The following is a 20,356-nucleotide window of genomic DNA, read 5'->3' as shown; positions in this document are numbered from 1 at the left end:
TGGATAGATGGGTGGATGGATGGATGGATGGATGGATGGATGACAGCATTGGATCCATGGGCTGGCTGGGGAGAGTGAACAGAGAGAGAGGGACGAAGGACCCCTGAGCCGGACACAGAGAAGAAACCCTGGCAAGTGTGGCATCTTTTCCTCTCAAGGTGGCCTCAGCCCCAGGAGCCCAGCCTGGCAAGAAGAGCTCTCAGTTCTTCCACGTTCTTCCATCTTCCCTCTCAGCTGCTGATGGAGCCCAGAGCCCAGCATCAGCCCCCAACAGAGACGCAACTGGTTCCCAGGCCTCCGAGGCCTCAGGCAGTGGAAAGGGGGGCTGGCTTTGGGTCTCGTGATCCCATCAGGGGACCGGGGTGAGGCATTTAGCTGGGGGACTGCCAGAAATTCTGGCACATCTCCACGTGGGTACGGATTTCTCTGGAAATTTCCGCCCCCAGCAACCGTGAGAGGACGGGTGCTGACGGTGGGAAGCCACTAAGTTGTGGGGTCATTTGTTACGCAGCAGAGGATGACTAATATAGCATGCAGAACTCCACCGTGCCCCGGGCGCTGACTTGGATGGGGGGACCTGCTCCCCTGTTTCCGGTATTGACCCAAGGTCGGAGGAGGGAAAAGAGTGAATTCTGGGTGGTGTTTATTCCACAGGTTCTGAGTCACCTTTGCATAGACTGTTCCCTCTCTTGGCATGCCCTTCCTTCCCGTCTTTTAAGTCACTTCTCCAATGTCACCTCCTCGGTGAAGCTCTCCATGACCACCTGCTCTACAGTTTTCCTTCCCTCACCCCACCCTGTTATACTCTTCCAGTGCTGACAATCAGAGAGGTTAAGTCAGTGGCTCACCGTCACACAGCAAGGACAGGCTGGAGCTGAGTAAGGAGCTCGCTGATGTGGCCGCCAAAGAGGGGCTCTTTATGCTTCACTATGAGGTTGAGGCCACCCCCGGAAGCTTTTGATGCTTGTTCAAAGTCGAGTCAACTCATGCCACGCTGTCACGTCCCTGGCAGGCGCACCCCAGATTTCCCACTGTCAGCCGTCCTGTGTCCGTGTTCCCAGCGTTGACGGCTACAGATCCCACCCAAGCAGTCCCGGAACGCCCTTGATGCTGAGAGTCCCCGAGCATTCCAGAAGGAAGGGCGAGCCCCCCCGCCCAGAGCTCATGGGCTGGGGTGCCCCGGGTCTCGCTGTGGTTCCTTCCATTTCCATCAAGAGGCACCACCTGGAGGCCCATCTCTGCCGTCTCAGGGGGACCAGCCATCCTTCACTGGGGGCAGGGACTTCCCGCCCACCCAAAGAGGACACAGCCGACAAGGGAGACCCAGCAGCGGCAGAGCCTGAGCCAGCCTCCCCTGGGGATGAAATACTGCCCAAGCAGCCCCTGCATCGAGGGTCCGTAGCTCCATTTGCCCCATTAGGACAAAGAAAATCCCTTTTCTTTTTGTGGTGAGAAGCAGGCACCGTCTAGCCTCCTCCCTGAGGCCCATGGGCCCTGCCCAACCTGCCCCGTCCCCTCCCTGCCCTCTGTCCTCCCTCTGTCCCCTTCGCTCCCTCTGCTCCAGCCACACCGGCCTCCTCGCTTTTCCTCCAACACACCAGGCCCGGGCCTGCCCCAGGGCCTTTGCATGTGCTGTTCCCTCCACCTGCTAATTCTTCCTTATCCTTCAGGTCTCAGCCCAATGACACTTGCACGCTGGGCCAAGTGCCCTTGTGCAGTATACAACCTGTACAACCACATGCGACCACACTGGTGGGAAGTAGAGGGCACGACATGTAGCTGGCACTCAATAAATGCTCACTCTGGTGATCATTTCTGTCCCTCTGCTCCTTATACCTCCTTCTGAGTCCAGAGGCACGTGGGCTTCACAGCTGATCCCAGGAAGGGCCCCGGCCTTCCCCAGACTGAGAGCAACACCCCGCCATGCCCCCTCCCCAGACAGGACCCAGAACTCACCCCGGGCAAGGTCTTCTGTTCGTGCAGGGCGGTCTGAGCTTTGATGGCGGAGTCCCTGGCACAGTAGGTGAGAAAGGCACAACCTGGAGGGGAGAGAAACGGGGGCGTTCAGAGAAAAGGATGGTGCACACCCACGTCCACAGCAGCGTGAGTCACAGTAGCCAAGAAGTGGAAGAAACCCAAGTGTCCTTGGACGGATGGTGGTAAACACAATGTGTCCATCCAGACACCGGAACATTACTCAGCCTTAAAAAGGAAGGAGATCCTGACAGCTGCTCCCACGTGGACGGACCTGGAGGACGTGATGCTCAGTGACGTGAGCCAGACACAGAGGGACACACACTGTGTGGTCCACTCACAGGAGGTCCCCAGAGGAGCCACATCCACAGAGACAGAAAGTGGATGGGGGGCCAGGGGCTGGGGGAGGGGTGGGGAGTCAGCGTTTCATGGGGACACAGCTGCAGTTTGGGGAGATGGAAGGTTCTGGAGACGCATGGAGGGGATGGTGGCACAACCGTGTGAATGCGCTTAATGCTACTGAATTGTGCACTTAAAATGATTAAGATGGTGAATTTAATGTTATACGTATTTTACCACAATAAAAAAAAAACTGGAAAAAAATGGTTAAGATGGTAAATTTTACGTTATGTGTATTTTACGACAATTAAAAAAATAAAAAGAGAAGAGGACGCTGGAGCCACCTTTGGGGGGGGGGGCCAGTAGCAGAGCTCAGTGCTCCCTCCCACGCCATACCCCCCAAAGGGTGAGACAGGGAGGAGGAGAGAGGAGACACAGCTGTTAATTAAATCTGCGGCTGACGCTAGATGAAGAGCTGGCGAGGCGGGTGGGGGCAGCGGGCAGAGCTGCTGGCCCCGGGGAGCAGGGTGGGGAGGCCACCAGCAGCCTCCAGGAGCCAGAAGAGGCCGCCACACTGGGATGAGGAGCAGTGGGCTCTGCCACTGACCTGCTTTGTGGCCTAGGATCTGGCGCTGCCCCTGTCTGGGCCTCAATTTCCCCCATCAGAGAGGATGGTCCGAGAGTGCCAACTGGATGGACCAATCAGGGGGCGGGGACGGAGCTAGAGGGGGCGTGGCGCGGCGGCAAAGGGCGGGGCCAATCAGGAGAGGCGAGGGGCGGGGCCGGCCCCCGAAGTGGTCCAGAGTGAGGCTGTGATTGGACGACGTCCCGGGGCGGGGGCGGGGCTTGCGAGGCGTGAGAACCGCGGACACAAGAGACATTGAGAGACGGGGAGAGAGAGAAGCCCTCAGAGAGGGACCAAGGAGGTCAAAGGTATTTGGAAAGGCCTTTGCCCCGGGCGGGGTGGGGATGCAGGCAGGTGTCAGGTCCCCTGGGATGGACACGGGGGTCTGGGCCCCAGCGCTGGGCTTTGCCTCTCTGCCCTCTGTGGGCCTCAGTTTCACCGCCTGTGAAATGAGACCACCGTTGGCTGCTGTAATGCTGTCAGACCCTGTGTCCCCCACCCCAGCTCCCTCCCCAGTGGATGGGGGGCCAGGGGCTGGGGGAGGGGTGGGGAGTCAGCGTTTCATGGGGACCAAGCTTCAGTTTGGGGAGATGGAAAGTTCTGGAGACGGATGGTGGGGATGGTGGCACAACCGTGTGAATGTGCTGCATGCCGCTGAGCTGTGCAATTAAAAATGGCTAAGATAGTAAATTTTATGTTATGTATATTTTACCACAATAAAAAATTGTAATTGGGCTATATGACAAACACACTCCGTCCAGAAAAAGTGCAGAACATGTAAGTGTAAAAGGTAACAAATAATTATCAAGTCACATAACCATTTCACAGGTCCCAAAATAGAGCACGGCAGCCCCAGGAGCCCCAGAGTTCCTCCTGCGCCATCACAAGCCCCTCGGTCCCCGAGGTAACGCTGCCCCAGCTCCTGGGATGACCGCGGCGTTGCTTTTGGTTATGGTCTCCCACCCCGCGTGCACCACTAACTAATCCAGTTAGCGCTTCCTGCTTTTGAACTTGTGTAAACAGATGACAGCATCCGTGCACGCTGGTGTCTGGCTCCTTCACCCAACAACAGGGGGTCGTACGCATCAGGTGTTAATTCCTTTTCGTTTCTGTGTAATATTTTATCCTACAAAGATCCTACAAATTGGTTATCCATTCTCCTGTGGATGGCATTTGGGTTGTCTGCTGTTTGGGGCCATCATAAATAAAGCTGCTATGGAACATTCTGGCATATGTGTTTGGAGGCACAAGGCCACACCCAGGAATGGAACTGCTAGTTATAAGGGAGGCGTATGTTGATTTTAATCGATTCTTTCCAACAGTTTCCCAAAGAGAGTTGAGCCAACGTATCCTCCCACCAGTGGGGTCTGGGAATCCACTTCACGCCTCTTGGTTCTGCCAGCCTTTGAAATGTCCGTCACGGGGTGGGTGTGTCATTGCGTTTCATCGACATTTTAACGCACATTCCTATAGTCGTGAACGGAGCGGGGCACCTTGTTGCTTTGTCGCCGCTCTTTATATATTGTACGTGCTTATCCGTTCGGGGTTACATGCAACACCAACACCTTTTCTCAGCCCGTGACTTGTCTTTCCCTCTGTGTGCGTGTGTGTGTGTGTGTGTGTGTGTGTGTGTGTGTGTGTGTGTTTCTATTTTCTGAATTAGCCCCACAAGGTCTTCAGGGCGAGAAGAGGTGCCAAGACAGCCAGCCCCAAGGCCTGAGGGAAATTAGGCGTGGCCGGCAGAAACTTGGGCTGCAGGCAGATGTAAAATAGGGGCAAAACCCCCTCGGCCTTGGGTCACCTCTTGCCTGTGGACCCCCCGTCTGCAGGTCCCGGGAGGGGTGGGTGGGACCCCGCGCGGCCTCCGGGTCTGGAAGGAAAATCGAATTGCGAGCCGCTGTCCGTGGTGCTGAAATCCTGTCCTGTGCGCTCGGCCCGATCTCTTCTGAGTTTCTGTTTTTGAGTTGATGAAAATGCATGATATTTACCCATTTCTGGACAAACAGAGCCTTGACTTCCGGTCCCTGTGACGGTTGACTCGTTTTCCTCCCTCCCCCAAACGCATACGTTGCTGTTCTAACCCCCAGGACCTCAGAACAGGACCCTGTCTGGAAATAGGGTCATTGCGGATGTAAATAGTTAAGGCGAGTCGATCCTGGACTAGGGTGGGTCCTAAGGCCAACAGGACTGGGGTCCTTATAAAAGGGGGAAATTGGGGCACAGAGAGGCACACAAGGAAGACGCCAAGTGAACACAAAGGCAGAAATCTGGGTGATGTATCGACAAGCCACAAAGGAGCTGTTGGCATTGCCCTCATGTCACAGAGGACGCGGTGAGGCACAGAGAGGCAAAGTGACTTGCCCGAGGTCACACAGCTGGTAAGTGGAACATCCAGGGTTTAGACAGGCTCCACGGACCGTGCGCTGACCACTGGGATACACTGCCTGGAGCTTGCATCTTTTCTAAAATTTTCCCTGTGTCTCCACAGTCACATATCTGCCTTACCCCTCCCTGAAAGGACCCTTAAAATAGCCCACCTTTCTGAGAAGTGTGGGGCAGGGTCGAACAAAGAGGCCGGGGACCCCCTCTCGATTGTGCGGGATCTGGTTTGCTGCGCCCTCGTCCCACAGGGACCCTTTGGGGGGAAACTCAGCCCGTCCAGCGCCCACGCTGAGCGAGCCTCCCGCCCCGATTCCAGCCCCGGCCACCCGCCCACACACACATCAGCAACGACGAGGGGTCGGGGCTGGTGTCCAGTGGCCCTTCCCACGCTGGCCGAGCCCCGGGGGTCTGCAGGGCTGGGGCAGGAAGAGAGGGCGTCCTACCCTCTCCAGGCCCCTTACGGGGACGTGTCACCCACGTCAACCCCTTGCATCCTCAGACTATTTCAAAAGGACGGCACCACTGTATCTATTATTTTCGCCACTTTGCAGATGGGGAAACTGAGGCACTGGCCATTAGGCCATCTGCCCGAGGTCACACAGAGACGGGGGCAGGATTTGGACCCTGGGGGACTAAGTCCACTCGATGCCCTTCTCCACCGCAATATCCTCCCCCTTATAAGACAATAGCAGCAGGAGTAACAGCCGATTCACCGAGCACGTCGACAGGGCGGTCACCGTCCTCGGTACTTGGCTCCCCGCAGGAATCCTTTGAGGGCGCATTAGGCAGAGTATGCGGGAAGCGAGACTCAGAGAGGCAAAGTGACTTGCCTAAGGCTGCACAGCAGGTAAGTTGACTCCTTAGGGAACTACTTAGCGACCTGGCCCTCGCAAACACGGGGCTCCGGGGTGACCCCGCAGAGCCCCCGTGGTGGGGAGAGCAGTGCCCAGCTTACAGATGAGGAGACCGAGGTTCGCAGTGGCCCAGGTCACCCACAGCAGTGACGGAGCTGGAACGGGAGCCTGTGTCCGCGGGACTCCTTGCACACGGCCCTTCTCCCTGCAGCCCCGGATGCTCCCTGAGGAGGGGACAGTGGCGGCCGTGGCTACAGGTCCCAGCTCAGCCTGGGCTCCGGGGACCCCACCTTGACCTATGGGTGCCGCCAATCCTCACAGGCTGGGAGAGGCCGAGACAGATGCCCTTGCGTGGTCAGCCGGAGACAGATGGAGGGACGCGGGGCTGGGGTTTTGTCACTTCCTGTGGAGCTTTGGAGGTCTGGGGACTGACCCCGAAGGACGCTGGCCATGTCCCTGGCTGCAGCCTGACCCCGGCCACACCCCACACCCGGCCTCTCACTGACCGCCCTTGAGCTCGCCGTTTCCGCCGTCCACACTCGCGCATCCTGGCCCGGCTCCTTCCTCCTCAGCCAGCCGAGCTGTGGCCGCCTCCGGGGAGCCCCCCGCCTGGCCCATGTGGGTCCGGCGCCCACGGGGGTCCCCGCGCCCCCATCTCAGCCCTGCTCACTCGGCCGGAACTGCCTAGTCACCGTTATTCTGACCACGGGACTGGGAGCCCCTGAGGGTGGGGACCGGGGTGTCCCTGTCACCGACGTGGCCCCAGCGTCCACACGGTGTTTGCTCAGCAAGAACGTGGCCACTGATCACGGCCTCCATCCTGGGCCCCGGCATCACCTCCCGGACCAGCGCCGGCCCCTCCTCCTGGTCCCCGTCTGTCCTCCCCGCAGCCGCCACCAGAGGGCGTCTGGAGCCCCTGAGTCCGTCCCGCCTCCTCCGTCCGCAGCCCTCCAGGCTCCCCTCCCTCCGGGGAGAAGCCCATATCCTCCCCGCGGCCCCCCAGGCCCCGCACGACGTGCCCGTCCCCTCCCCGCTCTCCCTCCTCCCTCTCTCCCCCCCTCCTCCCTCAGCTCCAGCCACACGGGCCTCCTCGCTGTTCCTCCCACATGCCTGCCCCAGGGCCTTTGCACAGGCTGTTCTGGAACATGCTTCCCCGAGATCTCTACACGGTTCACTCTCTCACTTTCTTGGCTCCAATGTCACCTCCTTAGTGAAGTTTCCTGTCTCAAATGACAGCCCTCACCCCCCCTCACACACCTTGTTCTATTTTTTTCCAGCGCCCTCAGCACCATCTCACACGCCATATATTTTATTTGTTTATTTCTGTCTCCCCACGGAAATGTCATTTCCATGAGGACAGGATTTTTCATGTGTTCTGTTCAGTGCTGGGTCCCCAGGATCTAAATAGTGCCAGGTACACAAGAGGGGCTCAATAAATACTCGTTGACTGAATGCATGATTTTGTTTCCAAGCTGACCTGCTAGTATCAAGACTCCCTCCTGGGGGCAGCGACCATATTTGATTCATTTTTATCCCCCGCCTTCCCCACCATGCTTCACACACGGTCAATGTTTCCTGAGCAATTATTACGCACCAGCTGTGCTGGGGAAACACCCTTGTTCATCGCCTCCCTGATCACCAACGTCTCCTGCACCCCCCTCCGCAGCCAGCACCCCAACCACGACCAATCATGCGAAGCCCCGTCTCAAAACCCTTTGATCCCAACCCCCTGCATGCGGGGCATCCCACATGCTTGGTCTTTAGTCTCAGCTCTGTCATCTAGCGCTAAAGACGGGCCCTCAGCCTGCCCAAGCCCTTCTGCTGTGTGATCTCGGGCCAGCCACTCAACCTCTCTGAGCCTCCACTTTCTGATCCGTCAAATGGGAATCGCAGTACCGCCCACTAAGGACTCGAGGAGACTCTCCCTTCTGCTGTGGGGTCACCCTCTCCCCCTCCTCCGCCATCCTCTCAGCCCGAGGCTGTGCCCCAGTCGGCTGAGGACAGTGGGGCTGACAGGTCCTCTCCCCTATCCACGGCCCCTCCCCGCACTCAGAAACTCACCCATTCCCGGCCCGGGCCAGGGCTCACCTGGACCCCGGCACCAGGGGCGCCGCCTCCGGGCTGACCTCCCACCTCCCCGCCTGCGGCTGCTCAGCGTCCACTGCTGCCCCAGACCCCGCCCTCGCCTCACATGTGGGGCCCCTCAGGGCTCTTCAGGATTCCCCAACCTCCTGCCCACAGCCCTCTTGACTCCTCCCACGGATGTAGACACCATCGCTGCACCAGAGACTGCCCTCCATGCGCCCACCCATCCACCCACTCACCCATCTATCCACCCACCCATCCATCCACCATCCATCCACCATCCATCCACCATCCATCCACCATCCATCCATCCATCCACCATCCATCCACCATCCATCCATCCACCATCCATCCATCCACCATCCATCCATCCATCCATCCACCATCCATCCACCATCCATCCATCCATCCACCATCCATCCACCATCCATCCACCCATCCATCATCCATCCACCCACCATCCATCCACCATCCATCCATCCATCCACCATCCATCCATCCATCCATCCATCCACCATCCATCCATCCATCCACCATCCATCCATCCATCCATCCACCATCCATCCACCATCCATCCATCCATCCACCATCCATCCATCCATCCACCCACCATCCATCCACCATCCATCCACCATCCATCCACCATCCATCCACCATCCACCATCCATCCACCATCCATCCATCCATCCATCTACCATCCATCCATCCATCCACCATCCATCCACCATCCACCATCCATCCATCCATCCATCCACCATCCATCCATCCATCCACCCATCCATCCATCCACCATCCATCCACCATCCATCCACCATCCATCCACCATCCATCCACCATCCACCATCCATCCATCCATCCATCCACCATCCATCCATCCATCCACCATCCATCCATCCATCCATCCATCCACCCACCCATCCATCCACCATCCATCCACCATCCATCCATCCATCCACCCATCCATCCATCCGTCCACCATCCGTCCACCATCCATCCATCCATCCACCCATCCACCATCCATCCATCCACCATCCATCCATCCATCCATCCACCCACCCATCCATCCACCATCCATCCACCATCCATCCATCCATCCATCCATCCACCCATCCACCCATCCATCCACCATCCATCCATCCACCGTCCATCCATCCACCATCCATCCATCCACCATCCATCCATCCATCCTCCATCCATCCATCCATCCACCATCCATCCATCCTCCATCCATCCATCCATCCATCCACCGTCCATCCATCCACCGTCCACCCATCCACCCACCATCCATCCACCCATCCATCATCCATCCATCCATCCGTCCACCCACCTGTCCATCCACCATACCTCCATCTATCATCCATCCACCACCCATCCCTCCATCCATCATCCATCCATCCACTTGCTGTGTTCCAGGCCCTGTTCTAGGCACTGGAGACACAGCAGTGAACACAAAAGGCAAAAATCTCCATCTTAACGGGGCTTCCATCCTATTGTGGAGGAAAGAAAAACAAGCAAAGAAAAAGCAAAATCTATGATCTATGGTATGTCAGAAGTTTTCATTTTCACAGAAAAACAAAAAGAAGGGAGAGCAGGGCAGAGGGATTTGGAGTGCTGAGAGTGGCTGTAATTATAAATCCTGTCTGCAAGGATGGCTTCACCGAGAAGGGGAAGTTTGAAGGGCCTGAGCGAGGAGGCGTGTGAGTATCTGGGGAAGAGGACGCTTCACTAAGGAGGTGACATTTGAGCCAAGACCTGAAGGAAGTGAGAGAGTGAACCGTGCAGAGATCTCCGGGAAGCACATTCCTGGCAGAGGGCACAGCATGTGCAAAGGCCCTGGGGCAGAACCAGCCCTGGCGTGTGGGAGGAGCAGGAGGAGGCCATGTGGCTGGAGCAGAGGGAGGAGGGGGAGAGAGGGAGGAGGGAGGGCGGGGAGGGGACGGGGCAGATCGTGCGGGGCCGCGAGGAGGACTCGGCTTCTCCCCCGAGGGAGGGGAGCCTGGAGGGCTGCGGGCGGAGGAGGCGGGACTGACTCAGGGGCTCCCGGGCGCCCTCTGGTGGCGGCTGCGGGGAGGACAGACTGGGGACGAGGACGGAGATGACAGCGCTGGTCCGGGCCAGCGAGGAGGGGCTGGCGAGACACAGGAGTGGGGACAAATGGGTGGGTCTAAGGAAGCGCGGAAGGCGGCGCCATCAGGACTTGCTGACGGAGGGACACGGTGGGGGGGTGATGAGAGGGCCGAGTCGGGGGTGACTCCAGATTCTGCCCTGAGCCCCTGGAGGTCTCGTCTCCACGACGCCACACTGACCACCGCCTGCTCAAGCCAGAACCTTGGTGTCACCCATGCCAGGGATGGTCCCCTCGGCGCTGCTGACATAGGGGCCGGTTATCCTCTGGAGGGCCGTCCTGGGCGTTGTGGGGGGCTGAGCAGCATCCCTGGCCCCACCCACTCGATGCCAGGAGACCCCCACTGTGACACCCACAGATGTCCCCGGATGTCACCCAGCGTCCCCCGGCTGAGGTCCGTCTCACTAGCTCCCTTCCTCTTCTTCACGCACCCGGGCCAAGAATTAATGACGCGACCTCTGAAACGTGTCCCCGGCCACCCCTCCCCTCCGGCCCGCGGCCATCACTGCTCCACACAGGTCCCCGCAGGAACGCCCCCCACTCGGCTCGGCTCTGCCCGTCTCCCTCCCCAGTGTCCCCATCTCTCCTCCAGGCAGCTTTTTAAAAAAATTGTGTATTTCAAAATCCATATAACATGAAATTTATCTTCATAATTTTTTTTTTTTTTGTGAGGAAGATTGGCCCTGAGCTAACGTCTGTGCTCATCTTCCTCTATTTTGTATGTGGGACGCTGCCACAGCATGGTGACGAGCGGTGTGTAGGTCCACACCTGGGACCTGAACCTGTGAACCCCGGGCCACCAAAGTGGAGCACGGAAACTTAACCACTGTGCCACTGGGCTGGTCCCCATCTTAACCATTTTCAGGGCCCAGCTCAGCGGCGTGAAGCACATTCACACGGTTGTGCCACCATCCTCTCCATCCGTCTCCAGAACTTTCCATCTCCCCAAACTGCAGCTCTGTCCCCATCAAACACTGACTCCCACCCCTCCCCCAGCCCCTGGCCCCCCGTCCGCTTTCTGTCTCTGTGGATGTGGCTCCTCTAGGGACCTCCTGTGAGTGGACCACACAGTGTGTGTCCCTCTGTGTCTGGCTCACGTCCCTGAGCATCACGTCCTCCAGGTCCGTCCACGTTGGAGCAGGCGTCAGGATCTCCTTCCTTTTCATGGCTGCGTAATATTCCAGGGTGTGGATGAACCACAGTGTGTGTGTCAATCATCCGTCCATGGACTCGTGGGCTGTGTCCCCCTCTTGGCTGTCGTGGACAACGCCACAATGAAGGTGGCTGTGCAGACGTCTCTTCGAGACCCCACTTTCAGTTCTTCTCGGGACAGAGCCGGGAGCGGGACTGTGGGATCACATGGTCATTCCAGGTTTGACTGTTGTGAGGGGCCGCCACCTGTTTCCGCTCCATTTTCCACTCCCGCCAGCCGCGCACAAGGTGCCCGTCTCTCCGCAGCCTGGCCGCCCCATGCTGGCCTCTGTTCGGTGGGGTCACAGCCCTCCTGGGGGGTGGCCAGGTACCTTCCTCTATGTGGTTTTGCTGAACTCCCAACCCAGGGCTGGCGCCCCTGTCCATCCCACCCTCACCACACGTCACAGCCTCAGGACCAGCTCGCCGTCTGTCCACCTCTCACAGCACAGTGTGCTCTTTGCAAGCACGCAGTAGGTCTGACTTGCCCACAAGTGACACATAGTAGGGACTCAAAAGGTGCTTGAGAGAGGCAGTGGATGGGTGAAGACATGACCCTGAGGCCTGAATCCCAAACCCGTTCAGGTGCTGATGTTGCTACAATGAACTTGCTGTGTGTCCTTGGGGAGTTGCCCTCCCCGCTCTGGGCCTCCCTTTCCACACAGTGGGGAGCCCCAGCTGGGGCGGGGATGCCTCGGTTGGCCCCTCCCCCTAGCAGAGGTTCAGGGACAAGGATGTAAATGAGGGCCCCCTGGTCATCTCTCAGCCACCCTCAAAGGCTGCTGGGAGAAGCTGCTGGAGGAGCTTCCCTCTCGATTCCAGCCCCGACGCAGCCACCCACTGCGGCGCCTCCCGGCAATCCATCGTCTCTCTGGAGCCCCTCAGAGGAGCTGCTTCAGCTGTGGTGGTGGAAAGCTCCAGCCACGTTCTAGGACTCTCTGTGCCTCAGTTTCCCCATCAAGGGAATGGAGGACCCAGAGTCCACCTTCTCCAGATTCTCAGCTCCCCAGGGTAGAAGCCCGAGTCCTCCCCGTGGCCCCTGTGGCCCCACACGACCTGCCCTGTCTCCTCCCTCTCTCCTCCTTTTTCCCTCTGCTCCAGCCACACAGGCCACCTCGCTGTTCCTCCCATATGCCTGCCCCAGGGCCTTTGCACACGCTGTCTCCACTCCTGGAACACCTTTCCCTTGGCTTTAGAACAATAGCTTTCTCATCTGTCATTTAGGTCTCATCCCAGATGTCACCTCCTCAGAGAGGCCATCTTTGGCCACCCAAGATGAGAAGTCACCCCCAACGCACATCCCATTGTATTTCCTTCATAGCATCTAAATCTTATCTATTTGCTTGTTAGTTTATCACCAGCCCCTCCTCCTACCTGGATTGCTTTGTGTCCCCAGAGCCTAGCTTGGTGCCTGGCACATCACTGAGACTTAAAAAATAGTTGTTGACTCTCTGACCGCCCGACCACTTATTGACACCAACAGTATGCAAGCCATCACTGAGTAATGACATTAACCACATCATATCAATTCATCCCGGCGTTACAGCCACTCTGAAGACAGCCACCAGTGTCCCTGCCCTTCTACAGATGAGGAAGCTGAGCCCCCGCAGGTAAGGAGGCTTGGCCACGATCAGGCAGCACAAGCAGGGCCAGGAATGGAAACTGAGTCAGTCTGACTGACAGCCCTTCCCAGTCACCAGGCAAGGAGGAAGGTGGTAAATGTAGGACGGTGTCCGTCTTCCATCCACCCATCCACCATCCATCCATCCATCCATCCACCATCCATCCACCCATCCACCCATCCATCCACCATCCACCATCCATCCACCATCCATCCATCCATCCACCATCCACCATCCATCCACCATCCATCCATCCATCCACCATCCACCATCCATCCACCCATCCATCCATCCATCCACCCATCCATCCATCCATCCATCCACCATCCACCCATCCACCCACCCATCCATCCATCCACCCATCCATCCATCCATCCACCCATCCATCCATCCATCCATCCACCATCCATCCATCCATCCATCCATCCATCCACCATCCATCCACCATCCATCCATCCATCCACCATCCATCCATCCATCCATCCATCCATCCATCCACCATCCATCCATCCATCCACCATCCATCCATCCATCCATCCACCCATCCATCCATCCACCATCCATCCATCCATCCGCCATCCATCCACCATCCATTCACCCACCCATCCATCCACCCATTCAGCCTTCCATCCACCTCCCCACTCTTTCATCCATCTGTCCACTCAGACATCCACTGAGCCATTGTCATCCGTCTGTCCCTTCATGCCTACAACCATCTACTCACTTACCCATCCATCTGTCCCTCTCGGCCAACCTGCCCTCCCACATCCCACCTCTCCCCCACCCCCCATCCCCCACCCTCTCATGCCTTCCTTCATCCACATGCTTCACTCAAAATGACGAGCCAGACGCAGTCCCTGTCCTCACAGAGCTTACATGTCAATGGTGGTCACCATGACCCCAGACCAACAGGACTTTGCTAGGTCAGCGTCTTCCAATCCTAGCGGCCCCTACTTCTGGCCGGGGTCACCTTCAGTCCAAGGACAGCCAGCCTCCCTGGATTGTGAGTCTACGTCTCCACAACCAATCTCTTTCTCTGCTTCCTCTAATCCTCTTCCAAAGTGGGTCAGGGCTCAGGCTCGGGGGTGGGATGCCTAGCTATATTGCTGTGTGACCTGGAGCTGGGTGCTGCCCCTCTCTGGGCCCCAATTCCTCATCTGACCCATGTGGGGGAGGGGAAGCTGATGCTCTAAGAACCACGGCCATCTGGACACGTCGCTGCTTCGCTTCCCTCTCTTCCCACACCGTGGGCCCCGTTCCAAGGGGCTTCCGTTATCTCCATCCAGGCGCACAGGAAGGGAGCATCCTGAAGAAGGCAGGGAGGCTGGGACGAGGCTGTGGTGGCATTTAGGACACAAAGCTCCCTTTCTGTTCAGTTCTAACTGAGATCCTCTCCTGCTCCAAAACCTCCCATGGCTCCCTAGGGCCCTCAGGAAAGAGTTCAAACTCAGTCCAGCATCTGAGTCTCCTCGGGGACCATCCCATGCTGACTCTCTGGCCTCATCTCCCACACCTCACCTAATTTCTCCTCCACTCCAGCGCTGCCCCTGCACACCCCCAGGCCTTGGAAAGCCCAGTTCTCTCTGCCCATATCCATGAGGACAGAGACACTTAACACCCATCACGGCGCCTGGCAAGTAGTAAGCGTTTCTTTGAATAAACAAACGAAATGCTTTCTCCACCTGGCAAGCTACTATTCATCCTTCAAAGCCCCACTTCTAATGCCCCTCCTCCATGCAGCCAGATTTCCCAGCAAAGCCCCCGATTCCCCATCCAGTTCCCTCAACCCTGCATCCCGCCCTCTGACCCAGAACTGACCACCGTGTCTGGAGGGGCCAAGGACTAGCCGTCCTTCCATCAGGGGCCCTCAGACTTCTCTTGCTCAGTACAAGGTAAGGCCCCGAAAGGCTTTCAGGAAATGTTGGCTGAATGAATGAATGAATGGGTGTGGTCCTACTGAGTGTTCCCAGTGGCCAGGTTCCCATCAGCCAATATCGGGGTGAAAGAGAGAGACACGAGCCTACTTCCGAGATTGCTCCTGGGTCCACCCCCAATTCCAGAACTTCTCAGAAAAGTCCTGCCCCATGAGCCCCAGGTCAGAAGGGGACCCCGGGGCTCCCAAGGCCCTTTGTGCCTTTCTCACCAGGCCAAACACTGAAGCTTCCAGACTGAGCGTGCCTCTGGGCCTTTGCACGTGCTGTCTGCCAGGAACGCCTTTCCCATCCGCAGACCCCTGTCCCCTGCGGGTCTCGGCGTAGTCACAGAATCGGCCCAGCTCCCACTGCGCAAGCACGGACTCCGCGCCTGGCCCTGTGCCACAAGATTCACTGCCGCTCCCGTCCTCACCTCCCCCAGCCCGCTCTGTGTCGGGAGCCCATCGGCCTCCCCCTTCCACAGACGGCAACACCGAGGCTCAGAGAGACGAGGATGCAGCCGAAGTCCACGCAGCCGGTAAGACACAGAGAAACCAGACTCGTCTGTCTCAACACCCAGCTCCGAGCTGCTCTCCCACCCTGACCGCCTCCTCCAGTAAGCCCTCCTGGTCTCCACGCCCACAGGGGCAGGGGCCCCCTCTGGGTCATCCCCGCCGCTGTGTTTCCGCCATCGCAGCCCTGAGAGCGACACCTCGAAACCGCCTGGTTCCTCCCCGGGTCCCCCCACCAGACTCAGATCTGGCAGTAGGAGGGGTCCCGGGGGGGGGGGGAATTTTATCTGTTTTGCCCAACATGGTATCCTGGGTCTGGGAGGAGACCTGGTACACAGCAAGTGCTCAATAAATGTCGGTTCTGTGGTCGATGGATTCATGTCTTGTTCACGCCATCGTGAACCCCAGAGGGATTCCGTGTGAACAGATGCTGGCACACAGTAGGCGCTTAATCACTGTCCTCTGCCTGAAGGAAGGCAGAAACGATGTCACGGTCACCTGTCAGGCCCCAGGGGGCGTCACAACAGCCTGTTACATCAATGAAGAATGGGCGGCTGGGGGAACTGAGGCACCGAGAGGGACGCGCCCGACTGGAAGCCATGCAGCCAGTCCTGGTGGCTCACCCCCAGCCCCCCACGCGGTCCCTGTGCCCCCCGCCGCGGGGAGAGCCGCTCCTCCCTCGGTCCCCCCCCAGCACCCCTTGCCAGGCGGCGCGTCCCCCTGGGGCTGGCACGTCACACTGGAATCTCACGCCTCAGAGCCTCCCCTGCGCGGAGCCGAGCAGCTGGCGCTCCCATGGAAACCGCAGGCCCCCGCCGGCCCCGCCGCCGCCCCCCTGCAACCTCCGCTTTAAGACAAATATTGTCATTAACATGCAAATGCACATGCGACCGCCATGGATGGGGCCGGTGGCAGGAGGACAGCTCTCTGGGCGCCTCGGGGACCCCACGTGCTCCCAACACCCCCCCCCCCACCCCGGCCAGGGATGCGTGTCCCCCAGCAGGAGACGGGAGGGGCGGTGACCGGCCCCGGCCAGTGGGAGCCACATCTCAGCCCCCCAGCTCCTGGCCTGAGCCCCCAGCCTGGGCTGGGGCCCCCGGGGAGACCCCGTTTCTCGGGATGAGGCGCAGATCTGGGGGGGGCAGCGGTCTTGTGGCCTAGCTGCTCCCCTTTCTCCATCTCGCTCCCTGTGGGGGGTGCTCCCTGTGTCTCTCCTCCCTCCGTCTCTCCCTCTCTCTGTCTCTCTCGTCTCTGTGTCTCTCTCTGTCTCCATCTTTCTCTCCTAAAAACAAAAAAAGCCAGCGCCCACGGGCCTGCCCTCTCTCTGAGGAACCCTCACTTCCCTCCGTCTCCCCCCATCCCCGCCGCCCCATCCTCAGGGCCCAGCTGGACCCCCTGCCTTTCTCTTGGTCCCACGGCGCTCCCGCCTGGCACAGGCCCTTGGGAATCGGGGTGCCTCTGCCCAACCCTTGGCCGTGGCCATCAGAGCCCCCTTCCCCCCCAACATCATCTTTGGGGGCCTCAGCCTCAGCTGGGGGGAGCCCGTCGCCCCTCCGTCACACACATTCACTCCCGCTTCCCTGGGCCTGGGAGGGAGGCCGGGGGCTGACGGGGGCCCAGCTCTGGTCATCTTGGGATCAGTATTTGCCCCTCTGGGCCTCAGTTTCCCTTCTCTACAAGATGCGCTGACACCCGCAAGCCCGCCTCAGTGGTGGTCCCTGGGGTGAGGGATCACAGACGGGCCCCTGGATATGAGAACGAAGCATGGGGTGGTCACGAGGATAAAGACGATGCCAGGGGGCCCTTCCCGCGCTGGGTGCCGGGGTCACAGGACCCCAGATGGACTTTAGCATCTCGGCCCGCTCCAGCCCTTTCAGCTGCCCCGATGCCCAGCCTCGCGGGATCCCCCAGCATCGGGGGCCGAGAAGGCCCTGGGGGAATTTCCCTCCACCCCCGGGGTCCACACCCCCCACCCCTGCCACTCTGAGCCGGCACCAACAGCGCATCCTGGACCCTGTTGACTCCCCAGAAACCAAACCAGAGACGTGTTGGCGGGAGGTGCCTGGACCTGCCCTCTCCCCCGGCTCCCATCCGTCATTCCACTTCCCTTCGGCTGAGTCCCAGAGAGGGGCAGCCACTGGCCAGAGGTCACACAGCTGTGCCCCAAACCCAGGCCTGCCTCCCAGCCACTGGCCCTCAAGACGCCCCCCGCTCCAGCTTGCCCCCCAGCTCCCTCCCACAGGTGAGGTCCCGCCACACCCAGACAGGTGGCATCAAGGCGGGGATCCATTCTTGACCCAAGGGTACTGGTGGGCTGACACGAGGGGAAGCCCACCAGTTGTCACCCCCAGGTCCAGCTTCCAGGGCCCCTCTGAAGCGGAGGGTGAGGGCTGGGTGTCACGGACACCCCGCTTCCCAATTTCCACCCACCAAGGAAAGCTCGGAAACGGGAAAGACCCTGAAGCACCCCCAATCCTGGCATCCTCCAGCCGGAAAAAAATACCCCACCTTCATCGGGCCCTGCTCTGGTGACAGTGGGGAAACTGAGGCTCCGGGCCAGCTGAAAACTCAGCCACAGGGCCCCCACCTCTCCTCGCTGGGGGGCGGGGGGATTTCTGGGGGACACTTAAAACTGGGGAAGGGCAGAAGGAGCCCCCCGCGTCTCCGTCCCCTGCACCCCATCTCTCTTCCTGACCCAGAGCTCACCGACAGCCTTTCCATTCAACATTTGGGGGGCCACGTGGACACCACCCCCACTCCCATCAGATTCCTTCTAGAAATGGCCCTTCAGACACACGAGGGGGTGGGGGCGTGTGCAAAGAGCCCTCCATGAAGCCGTGGACCCCTGAGCTTGACTCCCGGGTGGGTGTGAGCCCACTGCCCTCCCAGGCCACATGGAGGAGCGACATATTCCAGGCTCAATTTTTTTTTTTTTGGTGATTGTTGGATTTGAAAAGAGGTGGGGGAGGGGAGGGGTTCCTTTCCACCCCCAGGGTACCAGCTGGGGGGGTCGAGCCGAAGTGACAGGCCTGGGCTCCATCCCGCCACACTCTCCCTGTGGCCTGTCCCAACCCACCATCCATCCATCCATCCATCCATTCATTCATTCATTCATTCATTCAACAAACATGTAAGTCATGCTTCCTGTGCCTGCAACACGGAGGAAGGATGGGGACAAATGGGGTCTGAAATAGGTCATGGGCCCTGGTCCGCCCCCGAGGTTCCTCCAGGGTCTTACCAGGGGTGTCCAAAACAAAGCCTTCGCCCCCGCCACCCCCTAGTCCCCAACACCCGACAGGATGCTGTCCAAGCCGCTCCAATTCAGACACCGGGCCCGTGATGGGACCCAGGGCTGGGGTCACCGTCCCTGGGCACCCCCTCCTGGCATGCCATCAGAGAGGGAGTCGGGGGAGGGCGGCGGGCAGGCCTCCCCACCCCACCGGCCTCCCCCGCTGGGCTCGCAGGTCGCCCACGCCTCCCTGTCCGCCAGGGATCCGGGCTCTGCCAGATGGACCGGCCAGGCTCATCGTCTTTGGCCTCAGACCTCAACACACTGCTCCCAGGCTCGGCCAGTTTTAACTTGAGCCAAAGGTGGAGGCAGCAAGGGTGGGGGGGAGGGCCGAGGGAGGGAGGGGGATGCTGCTGGGAACAGAGAGGGTGGGCAGGGGGGGGAGGGCAAGCGGTAGCATTTGATCCACCCGCGGCCGGCGCTCCCCCACCCCCAGCCTGGCTCAGCTCCCCGCGCCCCCCACCTCCGCTTTCTTTGTAGTTACCGGTTAGCCGGGGGTCCTGGGCATCCGTGTCCCCCCGCCGGCTGGCCGGACCTGCCCCGCCGCCGGCCTGGCTTTGTGAAAATGCCCAAAGCAATGGAGTGCAGAGGTGCAAAGTTCCCCGACGGGGCCTGGGGAGGCCGAATGAATGGGGGGGGGGGGCGACAGGGAGGGGTGGCAGCTGTTCAGACAGCTCCCCCAGCAAAGGGGCAGGAAAGAGTGGGTGAGGGAGGGAGGAAGGGGTGGGGGTCTAGAGGGAATGGGAGGGAGAGGGAGAGAGAGAGATGGATGCTGGGGGGGGAGAGGATGGGAGGTAGAGGGAGATGGGAGAGGAGAGAAAAGGAAAGAGAGAGAGAGAGAGGATGCCGGAAGGTGGGGAGGGAGGGAGAGGGGGCGGAGGAGGGGAGGGGGCCAGCTCGGATCTGTCAGCTGCACCCCCAGAGCGGGGAGGAGGGGGTGGGTGGAACAGGGGGGGAAGAAATGATGCTGTGGCAGAGGGAAGCGGAGGGAGGAGGTGAGGAGAGGAGGGCTGGGGAGAGAAGGTGCCGGAAGGTGGGGTGGGGAGGCCGAGGGAGGAGAGCGCAGGGGAGGGGGCCCACCTTTGTGCATGCCGGTGTAGGGGTCCTTGAGCACCGTGAGCTCGTAGATGCGGCCGAACTGCTCGAAGAGCGGCTTGAGGTCCTTCTCGTCCAGGTTGCGCGGGATCTGGCCCACGAACAGCTTGATGGCGTCCAGGTCCTTCATGCCGTCGGGCTGCCCCCCGGGGGGCTCGGGCCCGCTGCTGCCCACGGGCGAGGGCCGCGGCTGTAGGAGCTGCTGCTGCTGCCGGCGCGCCTCGCTCTCCGTCAGGCGGGCCATGGCGGGCGAAGGCGGGCGGCGGGCGCGGGACCGAGCCGGCGGCGGCGGCGGCGGCGGGCGGCGGGCGGACTCGCAGCTGGAGCGACGGACGCCGCCTCCCGCCTCC

General features: G+C 59.8%; 1 protein-coding gene across 7 annotated transcripts in view; it reads right to left on the bottom strand.

Annotated features, from left to right (window-relative positions):
* The window catches only part of CELF5 (CUGBP Elav-like family member 5), a 46,932-nt gene extending 26,576 nt beyond the window's left edge, over positions 1–20,356 (bottom strand). For 2 of the 7 annotated variants that reach the window (XM_023646400.2, XM_023646402.2), the window contains exons 1-2: positions 19,992–20,352; positions 1,957–2,039 (exon numbers count right to left, since the gene is read on the bottom strand). In XM_023646400.2, the coding sequence (XP_023502168.1) occupies positions 1,957–2,039; positions 19,992–20,250 (342 nt within the window). In that variant the 5' untranslated portion in view covers positions 20,251–20,352. Of the gene's footprint in view, positions 1–1,956; positions 2,040–19,395; positions 19,952–19,991 lie in introns of those variants that run through there. The other 5 variants (XR_011440355.1, XR_011440357.1, XR_011440356.1 and 2 more) reach the window with 5 other exon arrangements.

This window comes from Equus caballus, chromosome 7 (genome assembly GCF_041296265.1).
Source record: "Equus caballus isolate H_3958 breed thoroughbred chromosome 7, TB-T2T, whole genome shotgun sequence".
Classification (NCBI taxonomy): domain Eukaryota; kingdom Metazoa; phylum Chordata; class Mammalia; order Perissodactyla; family Equidae; genus Equus; species Equus caballus.
This window is presented reverse-complemented; position numbering and strand designations above follow the sequence as displayed.